We start from the raw sequence: 15,527 nt of genomic DNA, 5'->3' as shown, positions 1-15,527 counted from the left end.
TTTTTATTTTTTTTCAAAACTGGTTCAAGGGAGCCGGTTTAGGACCCCTCCATCCCCTGAACCGGTCAGACCCCCGATACACCCACTATAGGGGTGTATCAGAAGGGTCCTAGAACAATACATATCAGCCGATACGTAACGATACTTTGAACCTTAGATATCATTTACTACAGGATGGATGCCCATAGATTGGCCATGAACCATTTTCTCAATGGGTACCCTGAAGATATCAAATTATCCACCAAAAGAAATATAAATAAATAAAGTATGCTAGAGAGAACAAGATGAAAAAAGTTGACTCGCATCGTCTGCTGGCTTCAATTTTTTAGCTTTGAAAAAAGGCAATCTATTTTGGGAACATTACAATTTACAAGGTGGGTTTTCCTTGACAATTTCTTGTGTTTATCGATGATGAACGATGATCAATATTGTTCTTATGTATGCCAGGGGTGCAACTTGGGTGGATTGGTCAGGTTGAGGGTCAACCTAGGCTCAACCTTTTAGACGTAGGGTTCCTTTACCCAAACAAAGAAAAGAAAGACCTAAGGCTCGGTCTCAACTTGGATGGGTTGAGTAAAATCAAAAGTCAAAACACCTAACATGGTGATGACTGATGACATGGTGGTGTTTCAGGAAACAACCACATAACCAAACATATACTAGGTAAGCCTGAGTTTTCAGACCTAGGCCCAGCCCATAGCTTACAAAACACAAGTGAAACCTAATGTTTTGATACTTTTGAACCATGCAATCCACTTGAGGGTGTTTTGTAGCCTTTTGGTGTGTTCGCAAACACTAGGCCTCATTGTTCCTAAAATGAAATTTGGTGTTCTGAACCATTAAAAGGATGTTTTCTACATATTTTTTCTGGTTTCAAAAGGAGTTGTAAAACAAACACAACCTATGTATCAAACCCCCTTATTGGGCCTTAAAATGAAACATAGAACAGGCTAATCAGCAGTTATTTTCATGAACTTTCAAGGCTCAAGGTGTAGTGGAAAAGGAAACCAAATTACAGACAGATATCAAGAAGACCCAATTTACTCGTTTATACAAACTCCACCAACATTCATGAATTTAAAGAATGATGGATTACCATCATTTCAATTGAATCAATCTTCCCTAGCTTCCCCAGCATGATAGTCCTAGTTTACCTGTCTATGAAAATTCAACCAAACAGAATGATTGATTTACAGTATTTCAATTCAATTGATCTTTCCTGAATCCACCAACATGATAGATTTTTTTTTTTTGGATCAATACCACCAACATGATAGTTCTGACAAAAAAAATGAAATATATGATGTGATTCAAGAATCGCTATACCCTGTTAAAGTCGGCATTTGTCTTCCTGACAAAAAGGCCTTGATCAATGAAAGAGCGAGTTTGGGTTTATGCAAAGGGACCTCATGACCTGCTCCTCTAACTGATACAAAGTTAAGACCTACATACTGTTGGGTCCATCCTCCCACCTGTAACACAATGGAATAATGTTTTAGCAATTAGCTTGCAAATTCCAGAAACACAAAAATCACAAGTTTGAAATTCCTCATGCTTAATGGTAGTTTAATAGTATATACTAAAGATAAAAGAGTGTATTCTATGATTACCTGCTTTTATCTTTCTCCTAAAATATCAATAAACATTTCTAATGCTTTCAACATGTTTCCACAATTAAAAGAGTGATTTGAAACTTCAATGGTTTCCTATAAGTGATTGACATTTCTGCTCATTTTTTAACCTTGTTGCTAATCCCAAAGACATGGCAATGTTCCAGATGCAGGTAAATGAGAGCTTTCAAAAACATATTGATTTTGTTACCAAGGAATATTCACCATTGAATCTGTTGAGTGTTATGATCCTAGTATAATGGGGGAGAAACAAAGAAAGAAAAGCAATTGAAACAGCGAATACCTGTCCCTCATCATACCAAGCGTGCCAAGGACCAATCATTGGAAGCTTAAGGGCATCTATGCTGTACCGGGTTGATGTAACTGGGATTACAGCATCTGTATCTCCACTGCCACAGCAGAAGGGAATGAAGAACACATTATCAACACACAATTATAACTTCAACTGGTCTGTAAGAACACTTAACCTAAATATTTAGTCCAGCTAAGGAAAATTCACTTATAACAAACGCTTTAAATAATGAAAAGGTATATAGAAATTCTTTCTATTTTAGGTTTTTTACTTTTTTCAATAAGATGGGCATTACATGCAAGGATTTTGCATTGGTTTTTAAATCTGATTGACAATATATAAAGTATGTAGATATTATAATATAGTACATAAGTGAACATGAAAGTGGCTGGTTGTAATGTAAGTTAATAGTTTTCAAGGCGCCAAGGCGAGGCTAAGCGACTGAGGGGCGCCTTGTTGCCTAGTCGCCTAGGCGATGGATTTTTTTATGTTAAAAACATAGACCCTAGGGTAGTTCCCTAACCATATTTCATTAATAATTATTCATTATTTTCATAAGAAAAGTATAAATCTCATAATAAAGTATAGAAAATCAACATATTCATGAGAAGAAAAGGGAGAAGGAAAATAAAATTCAAAATATATAGGGGCTGAACCCTTATTTTTGTTATAGGAAAAGAAGAAAATAAAAAGTATTGGTAGTAGTAGTAGTAGAAGAAGAATATATGGAAGAGGAAAATGTGCTGATTAGATAAAATTTTAAGTTCTTCCTTACTTATTGGTGCAGGTTTTTAAGTCTTTGAGGGTTCAATACAGCATTTAGCAATGTTTGTGTTGTTTAAACCCTAATAAATAAGAAAATAATAAGAAGAAATTAGTGTATAAACACACAAAATGATTATTTTAGTTTAATAATGTCTATTTTATAATTATAATCTCAAAAAAGAATGAATAAAAAATTATTTTATAGTAGGAAGTAGAAACTGCTTGGCGAGGTGAGGCGAGCTTCAAAGGGCGCCTTGTCGCCTAGGCGTTGCCTTGACAACTATGTGTAAGTGAATTAAAGAGGTTAATTGGTACCTTAATCATCTTAATGCAAAGCCTTAGCCTATGTTAAACTATAATAAGAAGAAATAAAGTTTCATGTTCATAGGCACCTGAATATCCAAATACGAAGCCCTGCACCTATAAGCTCATGATAAATGTCCAGCACTGTCTTAGGAGAGTCCTTCCAATTTTCATTAACCACATCACTGCAATAAAGCAAAGGTTGCAGAATGTCAAAATAATGTACCTCTGTTATCATACAGACACCACTTCATCTATCAAGGTGGTCAAAATTGCAGGAAATGTTGTTATCCAAGGGACTTGCACAATGTCAAATCCCATGTATCCACTGCATAATGCTAGAGAATCCTTATTATATAATCATCCACAAATAATTTTTTTTTTGAAAAATTAATGCATTATGATAAAGATCATAGCTTGTTTGATGAGATCTATGTTGCGCTAGTTGCTATATTTGGGGTCCCTTGTGTCATGCTTGACAGGATTTTGGACCATATCCACATGTGGCCATGTAAAAGACTAGACATGAAACATGTTTTATGGATAGCAGTCTATTTCACAATGCTTTATATTTAAGGAAAGAAGATGCAAAAACTTTTTTAATTGGGGTGGATCTAGATTTCGTGAAGCCATGGTTAGCAAGGTATGAAGGCAACACATTCTGGCTCCTCAATCATGAATTTATGTGTATCTTCTATTGTTCTGCTTTTGCTAATTGATATCCATTATTCATAGTCATCCATGGTGTTTCTGTATAGTTCCCTTCATTGTGTGCCTTTGAGAATGGGTGTCATACATCTTTTCTTGTTTGGCTTCCTTGCATTTAATATGATCCATAGTTCATACTTCTAAAGATATGAAGATAAGACAATATGGATGCAAGTATGCATACCATATAATAAGTCACGCCTGCAAGTTGTTCAAGGCCCAAAACATAAAAGATTGAATGCCCTTTCTTCTATTGATACCTAGTTGAATGACCATAGCCATGCAATAGATATGCACTGTTTGATGCCTTTTTCTATTCTTCTTCTTCTTAGTTATCATAGAGAACTCCATTATATTACTATATCTTTGTCAAACATATAAAGAAATTAAACATAGAGTGTTGAGCTTGTTTTACACATACAGTCCCAAGTCCAGATAGAGTGTTGGGTTGGGTCGGCAACAAAATTGAAAACCTTTTTCCAGACTCGACAAAATATGGATCCAGAATTTTCATTTCATTCTCATGCTAGGGCATACTGAACAGAGAGGAATGGTGGAACAGGATTCATCTAACCAACTCCATATAGTTGGGACAAGGCTTAGTTGAGTTGGGTTGAGTTAAGAACTCCTTTATGGATTTCATCAATAAATAGAGGTGGTGGTTATCACAGTTTAGAGATAACTCTTCCATATAAAAGTACCTGCAAGTTTCCCATTTGGTTGGTGCAACTTCAGGGTGGACATGAAGTGCCTTTTGAACCTCAGGTAAATTGAAGTATACAGTGGAGTGCTTCTCAGTGCATGGATCATACTTTTCACTGATCCGACCAGCCTTTGATCAAATAGAAATACTACTAGTTAATGATTCAATGCAAAAAATTCAAATATTAGAGATGCAAAATATATTTCCAAAGAAACAAAATAGGAAGGAAAAGAAAACTGAAGAAGAAACATTATATTCTTTATTTCATCCAAGAAATACCTAACATAAAAAATATTTATTGCAATGGAAACAAAAGCAATTTCTGGACAAAGAATGCTGAATGCAATGAGTACTTACACGCAGTCTTTTCATCAATCTATGTGATAAGCTAGCATTACTAGTGCAGGTAGGGGTGAAAATGCTATATGGATCAATGTTTCCAATTTCATTGTTGGCAATCTCTAGAATATTCTCACACTGTTTTGAAGTGTGAACGAATGACTGAAAGTCACAGAAAAGGTTCAGCCGCTTGTAGGTTTGGTCAGAAATCAAACCAGCAGACCACATAAACTGAAAAACCCCCATGTGATCAGTAAAATCATCAGTTAGAGCATTTCCCACCTGCATTATAGAGATCAATAATTTGTTTAGTCCGTGTAATTAAGTACACAGTGGCTTGGCTCTTCTTCCAGGAATAAATGGAAAAACTCCTTACCATATACCCCTTTAGATTAATTGATTTATCCTCTGTCGGACAGTGATATCTCACAATGGCTTGGGCAAGCTGAGGAACATAGTGACCTAGAACAAGGTTTTAATAGTAATATCAATTTTTATATAAAAAGGCATGCATCATGAGCAGTTATACTGATTTCGATGTCATCTATTGGAAACTAAAATAAGGCCGAATGTGAAAATGCCTCAAAGCCTGAAATTTCATGCCTCTAAACCAATCTATCTATGGTCCAACAAAAATTGCATCTATTTCACGGATATGTGTAGAATTATTCAACGGACCTCCTACACTATGCCAAATAGATATGTAGGCATAAATTTGGCTCTGCAATAGATTAATAGATTAAAATGTTGTCAGATGCAGATTGGATACAAAGTTAGAATGCCTATTGAGTCATGGGTCAAGCAGTCTGACCACTAAGGTTGACGCAGATACATGACAACATAAAAAATAATATACAAATAATATAAAAAATATAACTAACAACAGAGAAGGCCATCTACAGCACCAGTAAGAAGTAATCTGTTACAATACAATGAAGGGGCTAGAGGAGCCAGGGGCAGAACAAAAAGGACATGAGTTGAAGTAGTGAAGAATGATTTAAGGGTTCATAATTTAACAATGGATGTGGCACTGAACAGAATTGAGTGGCAGAGCAGGATCCATGAAGCTGAACCCATATAGTTGGGATAAGACTTAGATGATGATGACGATATAAAATATAATTAATAATATATTGTGCTCTTATGGTGTTTACTTAAACCTCCAAACAAGAGACGTAGGTTCAAACCTATTTTACAGCATTTTTTAATAAACGAATGTATTTTATCTAATATATAATTGTTGAACAACCAATTTGCATGAATCCAAGTTGTAGCCCAGTTATCTCTTCCTTGATTTCCATACAAATTACTCATGTTGGAACCATGTAGCCTTCATCTTTTGTAAATATGAAGCTTGTCAAACCTAGACAGTTCCAAAACCACTTATTTAAATTGTGGACAAACTGGGTTTTAGAATATCAATGGAAACTGGGGTCTCTAAGAACCAGAGTCTTTACCAGGTCATAACCTGTCCAGTCTGATCCCAGCTTAACAATACTGATAAATTGCTCTTTACCTGCATAGCTTTCTCCAGTGATATAGAAGTCCCGCCCTTTATATTGAGGAAACCGCTCAAACCATTTCAATAAAAACATTAATGAATCCTCAGCTGTGAAGCAAAAAATACTGGAAATAAATATATAAACTCATAATCAGATAGATTTCAAAGAAGGTATATGAAGTATAAAGCAATACAAGGAAATACCTGTCCTTTTATCTCCATTGTTTATCACATCAAGGGAATTGTTTGAATAAGAAAAACCAACACCGACTGGTGATTCCAGAAATAGGACATTGGCCACTGCAAATTAAAAAAAAAAACAATTAAACATAACTTTGTTTCGAAAGAAGATAGAATTTCTAACAAGATTTGGAATTATCGCAAGTAACTAAAGCACCATTAGTAAATGTAATCTATTTGAGGAGCATTAACCAAACAGTAAAAACTACTTCATGAAGCACTTTCTGTTCTCTTGGGTTCAATAGAAAAGGAACATGTCATTTTCAGACAGATTAACAAGCTTGATTTGGAAAGAAGAAACTATAGAAGAGAAGAATGTATGCATTGTCCTTTATAGCACAAACTAAATACCTTGGATAAGCAACGATCTTCGTTGACAAATGAGAAGAGGAGCAGAAAAGAACAACAAACAAGGATAAGAAGATCAAAATACTTAGCTAAAAAATGTATTTGTTAGCTCAAGTGGCCCATGTAGGAAGTATAATTGGGTCTGTTGTATTAAAAAGTGGGTATTATTTATTTGTCAAAGAAAGAACACCCAAGTGGCAATCAGTAGAAGTTTTGATGTGAAGCAAGAGATGTTTCATCTAGACTTAATAAAAAGTATTCTTATGTTGATCATTATTTGGGATGATCACAGGAACCAGGTCCCACACAAAGGGCATGTTGGACATGCACCTTTTCTACTACAATCCTCGGGCATCCCTTGCCTTTTTGGTTTAGAAAAGAACATCAAAAAGTTCAACTTTTTGAGTTTTATTTTTTTTTTTTCTCATCCTATATAAGGGTGTCAATGGGTCGGTTTCAGGTTGGACCCCATCCAAATCAAAATCAATTTGGATGGATTGGACAAACCAAACAAGACATATTGAATTGGACCAGTCCAGACTTAATGGTCCAAAGTATTTATTGGATTGGATTGGATCTGGCCCATCCATAATGGATCTATATTAGATCGGATTGGATTGAACCAATACCGGTCCAATGATAAAAGATAAGAATACAGGTGTCGACAGACAAGGTTTGAGTTGGAACCAATCTAAATTAAAACCAATTTGAACAGATTGGTTGGTCCAGACATTGAATTGGACCAGCCTAAAATGGTCCAAAGTATTCATTGGATGGATTGGACCAAGTCCATCTGTAATGGACTCATATTGGACTGGATAGGATTGGACCAAATCCAGTCCAATTGACACCCCTTCCTATATCCCTCAGATACATGCAGTAACAAGTTTTCTCCTCAAATTCTGTTCTCATCCAAGTTATGATATGAATTGCTTACCTTGATTCCAAGAGTATTGGTTCAAGTAAAGTGTCTTTCCATCTGCCTTAATATGAAAAGGACCTATTTCTTCTGCCTCCCCATAAGCAATTGAAGAACAGCCAGGCCCTACGGAAACAACTCCCAAGTCAGAAGCAGATAACTATCTTGAACAAATAGTAGACCGAAAAATAAAAAGGGTAAAGGAGAGGTTGCCAATTTCAGTAAAAAAAACAAAGCAGAGCTACTAGAACAAGCTTTTTGGTACTTCGAAACTAAATCTATGTTAACTCCTCAATCTCAGAACAAGAGAAGCAAAACTTTAACGAAAACTAGAACTGCAGAAAAGCAAAAAATAGAAGGATGACAAAAGATTTCCCTAAATAGAAAAATGAAAAGGTTAAGAAAGAGAGAGGGCTATAGAAAGAAGATAGAAGTTTGCATTCAAAATTGGATAAAAGATAGATATCAATGCAACCGGAAGGATAAAGTCAATTGACGAAATTCAACTTATTCACCAAGCTTCTGAGAAGAAATGAACATTTACAATCTCCCTCCCTCTATCTCTCAACCACCCAATGGAACAAAAGATCAATTTTTATTCGAGTTCTTATTCAACCATCGAAAAGAAAAGAAAACCAAAATCATTCATTCACCAGCAAAAAAAATGATACAATGAAATAAAGCCCAATTAAACTTTACTATTCAAACCACATAAAATTCGGATATTACGACTAAACTATCAATTAAAAGTTAATACTGCTATTAACACCTAATTTAAATAATGATAACTAAAGAAAAAGGTTACAAAGAAAAAAAAAAGGATCAGAAGAGACTGACCTCCATTAAGCCAAAGAACCAGAGGCTTTGAAGAAGGGTCTTCAACAGCCTCGAAGAACCAATAGAAAAGTGCTCTCCCGGACGCCTCATTGACTGTTACATAACCCGCGTAATGGGCAAAGCTTACGTTGAAGGTCTGACCGGGGAGCTCAAGAACCCTATCCAGCTGCTGTTGGGAGCTTGGGTCTGGAAATGAATCAAGAGCATAGCAGACACTCTGAAACCGAACAAGGAGAAGGAACAGATGAAGAACAAAAACACATCTCGAAATCTCCATAGTCTTACAGTTCAGAGGGAATCTAACCACTTGGGGCATTCGGGATTAATCAACCACCTGGGTTGATGGATCGTGTTGGAGATTGGAATCACGCCTACCCCCTTTTCATTCTGCTGAGTCAGACACCAGCACTTGATTGTCCTTATACTCAACTCTTTTTTTTTTTTTTTTTGAGAATATAGAAAACAAACTTTGCGGGGCCCATTTGAACTTGCAAAAACTGGCATGGGCTCTGACCTCTGATTGGTAAGGGACTACAAGAAACAGAAAATTTGCCACGTGGACAATAGATGAGAGGGTCAGGGAGTCGAGACCCACCAGCCAGCTGAAGAATCCTGGAAACTAATTAACTAACTTGACCAAGACTTTCTCCAAACAAGCAGGCCAAGACGCTGGACACGGAAGGCTAATAAATAAATATTACATGTAGCAGCAGTTAGCCGATTCTCCAACCCTTGGAGTAAGGGAGGGGAAATTTTAGTCAAAGGTGTTCCCGTGGACCAATAATTATTCGGAGTTTGTTGATAATCACGGGTAAGTATATGTATCCCACGTGAAATAAAATTATTCAAGTAAATTTCATAGACTTTTGGGGATCTATCTTGGTTAGAATTAATTTGAAAAGGAAGGTTTGCTTGTCCAGAAAAAACAATTTTTGGAGACGTAGGTTTTAATGGCTCCCTACTTTTCTATGTTTTTGTACGTTTGATTTTGATATTAGTAATTTAGGGCCTATTCGTTTTTTTTTTTTTTAGTTCTTATCTCTTGAGAGGAATCTTTTAATTTTAAGAGAAATTTGATTGTTTGTTTCCTCTTGTTTCTTATCTCTTAAAATGCAATCATATAATTTTTTATTTTTCAATGATACCAAAAAAAACAAACAAAAACTCTCATATATGAGGTCAAAATAGATATTTTATAGTTTTCAGAATTCAAAAGAACATTCTCTACATTCAAAATTCAGAGGAAAAAAAGTTCATCAATATCAATATACCTTTAAATATAATTATTACACCTTTTGTTTTCCGATCATTCTCTACTTTCATAAAACACGCCTCACACCAACGAAGATGTTTCCTATGTATAGGCTATAAAGTCGGTGTGAGAACAAACCCGAACAAGTAAATTTAAGGTGGCTATTCCTAGGGATGAGATGGGATCTATTCCAACAAAACTGTCCCAACTCAGTTCCAACATGATCTAAATCCACATATCTTATCATGAAAGTGAGATCGGCTTTCATTAAGGCAAGTTTGTGCTTGCACCACTTCAATCACCTTTTGCAATTTTGTATTGGGAATATCTCCCCATAAAATAAAACAGCAGGGAAATATTCTCAATGTAAGACTATAAAAACTGCTCGAATAAACTTTGCCTTGATGTTGAATATAATATATATATACATGGGCTTGGATCTATTACCAATGAACTGTTTCTACATTTCTCTTTCCACAAGTTATTACAGTTATGCATTAGAAATATCTCCCTTATCATTCATGAGAAGAGGTTCCCAATGTACGGTGGCGAGGCTCATTGGATAAAGACTAAGGATGTTAAAACAATTTATGGGTAGTAGATCCTGAAATTGGATATACCAACACTTTGGAACTTGTTGGTATAGTTTTCTGTTGTGAGCGGATTTGGTTCCTTTCCCTCCGTGCAACAAATTGTCCAATAATAGATTGATGGCCCCACATATTATGTATATTATTTTCTTCACCACTCATCTTAGGATAGGAATTCGCATCAGCGCCTTTACTACCGACAAAAATGCTTTTGTGGTAGCAATCATCCAAAATGGGAATCCAAAAGACCAAAAGGCTCCAAGGGAAACCCGCATCAGCGCCTTACTAGTTGACGTGGACGGTCAGACCATTTGGCCCATGAATCATTCAGATAATTAGCTCTGTTTCGCCTTTAACTCCGTTATTATTGAAAATTATTGATTTGATCAGCAATTCACTGACCTGGGTGATTGAACCGTCTATTTGTTTGACCCGTATAATGGTTTTAACAGTTTTTTTTTATTTTAATTATTTATTTTATTTTTTAAGTTAGAGCGGATTGCCCACTTGAACCGGACAGTTGAACTGTCAACCAAAAACCAATGGCTAGAATGGTTCTAATTCGGGGCCAGTTTTTAAAACCTTGACAGTGGATGGCAAAGCAATTTTTGCCCATAACTATTAGTTACATATAGTAAATTTAACCATACCTATATTTTAACCTTGTGCATGTGCATGCCCTACTTATCAGTGTTTTAAAAACCAATCCAAAGGTTGAATCATTTTGCCTCGTGGTTGTAGGTTAGCAGTTTGTATGTATGTATTTATGTATAAAAATTTGGATTTTAAGTTAAAAAAAAAGATTTTTTTGGCAAAAATAATGGAGTGAGGCACTTTGATCTTTGCATAGATCTTAGTACTGGTGAGAGGGTCGGATGAGTCAACAGTTCAAGTGTACAACTACAATGGTTAAATAGGTTTTAACCAAGTCAACAGATTTTTAGTCAAATTATGGGTTTTAAGAAATTTGGACCTAAAATTGTGACCAGGTGACTGGTTTAAATGGTTACTGTTTGAGTGAGTAGTGGGTTTAAAACAACAAGCTAAAACAGAAAATCATGGACTTGGATGTACTATAGTATCACTGCCAAGAAGTTATTTCATCTGATTCAATGTGGAATCATGACAGCAAATTAAAGGCTTTGATTTACTTGTTTCAGCGCAGGGCTACGACACTTTCGTAGCAAAGATGGGTTGCTAATTTTTGGCACTAGGTGGTCACTCTTAAATTCAAACCATTGTTCTCACACTACTCCAAATAATGACCACTTAATCCAATGTTTAAATGCAAAAAAACTCTTTACAATGACATCAAATATTGGCAAATTTTTGCTCTGTATGGATTATGATTTAAGTTCTTCCCCTTAAGGCTCAGTTTTGAAAGAGTACAAATATAAATATGTACAGTATACAAAATAATATAAAATACAAGGTTTTGCACTTTACATATTTGTATTTGTGCTCCTTCCAAACTGAACTTAATGCATTTTCTTACATTTAATATCATAATTTTGGTTTACAAAAAGACAAAAAAAGAAACTAATAATAATAATAATAAAAAAGCTGAAGATTCAGCTAAGTTGGATTTAGCTGAATGGATTGGGTCTGGTTGATAGGGTGTATCAGTCCTGAACTGATTATTAATCCCTTCTATAAGACAGGCCTAGAACCAAATCAATTATTAATCAGTATAATCGGGTTTAATCCAATTAGACCCTATCATAACCGTATCATTCTTAATCTCTATTATTACCTATGATGATAATAACTTAGAATTTTATTTTTTAAAAATGACGGTAAAATAGTTAAATGCCTACCTTTCTAACATAAAATATAAAAAAAAATTATAAGAAAATTAGAAAATGCATGAGTGTGTAAATGAAAAGAGTGTAAATTGTGATTTAATTTTGTTTTAGACTTTACTTTATTCTGCTTCTGATCTAAATTTACTTAATTTGTAGTGCAATCAATTAAATTAAGTAAAATTTAAAACAAAAATAAATCAAAATTTGCATCCATATTATTTGCACTATCATAATTTTTCATCACTGGAGTAGACAAATAGGCAACTCCTCAAATGATGATTGACTGACATCTAATTTGATGTTACTGGTTTTTTTACCAAACATAGCTTATAATCGGTCTGTGTGGAGCCAACCTTGGAAAGCTGGAAGCCATTACACTCCAGCACTCACAAATGGACACAATGTTTCCCTCCCTGTGATTGGTTGCAAAGAAAATGGGTCTTTTTCTTACCGAAGGCCCACTTAAGTATGACATGACATGACAATACAACAAAAGATTAAAAGGGCATCACATGTTCATACAGCAAAAGACTAAAAGGGCACATTTCATGCAGCCGCTGGCTTTCCAAGGCGGGTCCTATATGGACAGCTTATAAGTTACGGTTGGTGACAATCAAATACTTCAGTCCTTCCAAATAGACCCCTTCAAAAGAAAGGCTTGAGATTTGAGAGAAGGAAAGAAAGAGAGAGAGAGAGAGAGAGCCCACATATCCCCTTTGCAGCCTGTGTAAATTTCCTATGCTAACTTTGTTTGAGATATGATGGTAAGGCATTACAAGGACAACCAATCTTTTAAAGGCACCCAATCTTTTCAGTACCTTGCGTTGCCATTGCGTGAAAGCAAGTTCTTCTAGTACCGGTCTACCATGTGTTATAGTTATATATTGGTGGATCCCCCAAAATTCGTTACAACTTTTTCTCAGCTGTCAGTTTTTCTCTTACTTTCTAACAAACCAAACGCAGCATAAGTGCATGCCAGAGCTACAGAGTAACAGTTAAGGCATCTTTGAATCATAACCAGAGACTAAGAGTAACAGTTAATGTCAATAGTTGCCCTGCACCGAAAGGATTGGCATAAGACGTCACCCACACCTTACTTGTAGGATACTACAGTCTTACATTGACAACATCTCAATTGTATAGACATCACATTGGCGCCGTACAGAAAGCGCCCCACAAACGCCCCACATGCACATCCAGCGTGCACTGGAAGATGTTTCTAATACACGGGTGGGGCGCTTCTGAGGCATTGTGGGGAGCCAATTGATCTCATTTGTATATTGTCATGTGATCAAAGTAGAAGGAGCTCGCCCTAGGAGTCCAACCAAAATTAAACACATCAAAAGTGGGTAATTGTTGATCAGCTATTCCTTTCCTATGATGTTAAAAATATAAGGATCCATTTAGTTTACAGTTGGAATCAGAATCGGAATCAAATCAGAATTGGAATGGTCCATTCCTATATTATGTTTGGTTCGAATAGGAATGGAAACGAGAATTAGAATTAGCAAGAATGAGATTTTATATCCAAGGGAAGGGTAGGAAATGGCCATTCCTTCAAATGGGGGAATGCCATTCTAGCAGGAACGGGAATGGGATTCTGTTTCCAACAAACCAAACAGTTAAAATTAGAATAGCCCATTCTGATTCTGATTCTAAACCCTTATTCCTGTAAACCAAACGAGACCTAAAAAAAAAATCTTTTATAGTGGTGGCTATTGTAAAGAAGAGCTGCAGCTTATGAAGGGGGTGGTATTGCCCTAGTAGCTGCAATCGGTGAAGGAGAGGGAGAGAAGAACAAAAGGAGGATCGCCAACACTGGAGGAAGAAGGTGGAGAATAGCTTGGGAAGGAGAGAAGGGGAAGAAATAAAATAAAGAACAAGTATATATAGAAGGAAAAACTAGAAATAGAATAACAAAAGAAGAAAAAGTAAAGAGACTGATGGCTACCGTCCAACGGGCCGGAGGTAGGGATGGAAAAGAAGAAAATGGCAAGGGGGAAGAGGACAAGAGATAAAGAAGAAAAAGGAAGAGACATGATAACTAACAAGTTCTAACGTGTTACCTGTGTATTCTTTGGGTCCATCACCCACTTTGCTAAAGGCATAAGAAACATGAATTCCAGCTCTATGAAAAAAGAAAAAGAGAGTTTTGGCTCTGACAACCTCCAAACTTTGTAAAAGGTATGGTGTTACAGATATAGCTGATGATTCTGTTACATAATGAATAAAATCATGGTTTTCAAAACCGGACCGGGCCGGATGATTAGACTGGAAAAATCAGGAATCGGTGACTGGTTTCATTTTTCCCCAAAACTAGATTTTTGTCAAAAACGTTGATTTGGTCAGCAAACCACTGACCTAGGCAGTCATACTGTTTAAACTGGTCAACAGTTTTGATTAATTTTTATTTTTTTTTGTCAGAACGGGCCAATCATTCAGTTCGAATGGTCAAACCGTTCAACCCCTAACCAGTTCGTTCTCCGAATTGGTTTTAATGCCTAAACAAGAAGAAAATCTTTGAAGTTTTCTAGATGCACATGCCTAGTTACTTGTTTACATTCCAAACTTGCTAAACAAAGATAGGGCATATTTTGAAGAACTGCTTAGAGAAGCATAGGAAAAGAAACAAAAAAGATGATGAAGTTGCACCAGTTTTCTCAATCTCTAATCTCCATTGTTTTGAACATCTTCACATAATTATTTGAAAAGGGAAAACTAGAACCAACCGATGAATTGATGATCAATATGAGATTGACCACTGAACAACAATACAAGCAACTCAAAAATAAAATTTAAAATAAATATGCACCATAACCTTAGAGGTTTCAATCAAGTCCTATTGAGCTCTTTCTATCTGAAGGTTGCAATCCTTGTTATGATAATTTAACATTTTTATACATTTTCTATTTATATTGGTTAAAAAAATGACGATTATAGGGTCTCCTCTTATAATCCTTAGCAATGTTGTAAAGAATGACCAGAAATGGAACCACTTTTCCCTCCGGATGGTGGGTCAACAGTTCAAAATGGGCCATCCGTTTGAACTAAATGATCGAAGAGTTGGTTGTTAGAACGTTATTAACAATATTTATTAATAATAGTAAGTAATTATACTATTTAATTAAAAATTATTAGTGATAGCTTTAATAATATTATTTAGTTATTTTTAGTATAACAATAATTATTAAATTTATGAATAGGATTTATTAACAATATTCATTAAGTTAATAATTACCAAAATTAAATTAATAGTATTTATTAGTAATAGTCAGTAATTATAATATTTTATTA

The 15,527-nt window shown here is 35.4% G+C and overlaps 1 protein-coding gene across 1 annotated transcript; it reads right to left on the bottom strand.

The window, feature by feature from the left end:
- Positions 1-992: 992 nt before the first annotated feature.
- Positions 993-9,249, bottom strand: SCPL29 (serine carboxypeptidase-like 29). Its single transcript, XM_088957112.1, has 10 exons — positions 8,587-9,249; positions 7,768-7,875; positions 6,447-6,542; positions 6,258-6,350; positions 5,118-5,203; positions 4,760-5,023; positions 4,401-4,531; positions 3,081-3,176; positions 1,915-2,020; positions 993-1,472 (listed from the first exon to the last, which is right to left on the bottom strand). Exons 1-10 carry the CDS (start codon positions 8,900-8,902, stop codon positions 1,311-1,313), a joined length of 1,458 nt encoding a protein of 485 aa, XP_088813238.1. The 5' UTR covers positions 8,903-9,249; the 3' UTR covers positions 993-1,310.
- Positions 9,250-15,527: the final 6,278 nt, after the last annotated feature.

The sequence above is a fragment of the Nelumbo lutea genome, chromosome 8 (genome assembly GCF_056320005.1).
Source record: "Nelumbo lutea isolate HS-2025 chromosome 8, American lotus-T2T, whole genome shotgun sequence".
Taxonomy (NCBI): Eukaryota; Viridiplantae; Streptophyta; class Magnoliopsida; order Proteales; family Nelumbonaceae; genus Nelumbo; species Nelumbo lutea.
Note: the sequence above shows the minus strand (reverse complement) of the source record. Positions and strands in the feature narration are given on the sequence as shown.

Excerpts from the sequence above, each read along its gene's own strand:
- SCPL29 (XM_088957112.1), bottom strand. The coding sequence starts at position 8,902 with ATGCCCCAAGTGGTTAGATTCCCTCTGAACTGTAAGACTATGGAGATT. Across the intron at positions 7,876-8,586 it reads GGTTCTTTGGCTTAATGGAG|GGCCTGGCTGTTCTTCAATT; the intron begins GTCAGTCTCTTC and ends TTGTTTCCGTAG. Across the intron at positions 3,177-4,400 it reads ACCAAATGGGAAACTTGCAG|TGATGTGGTTAATGAAAATT; the intron begins GTACTTTTATAT and ends GCTTTATTGCAG.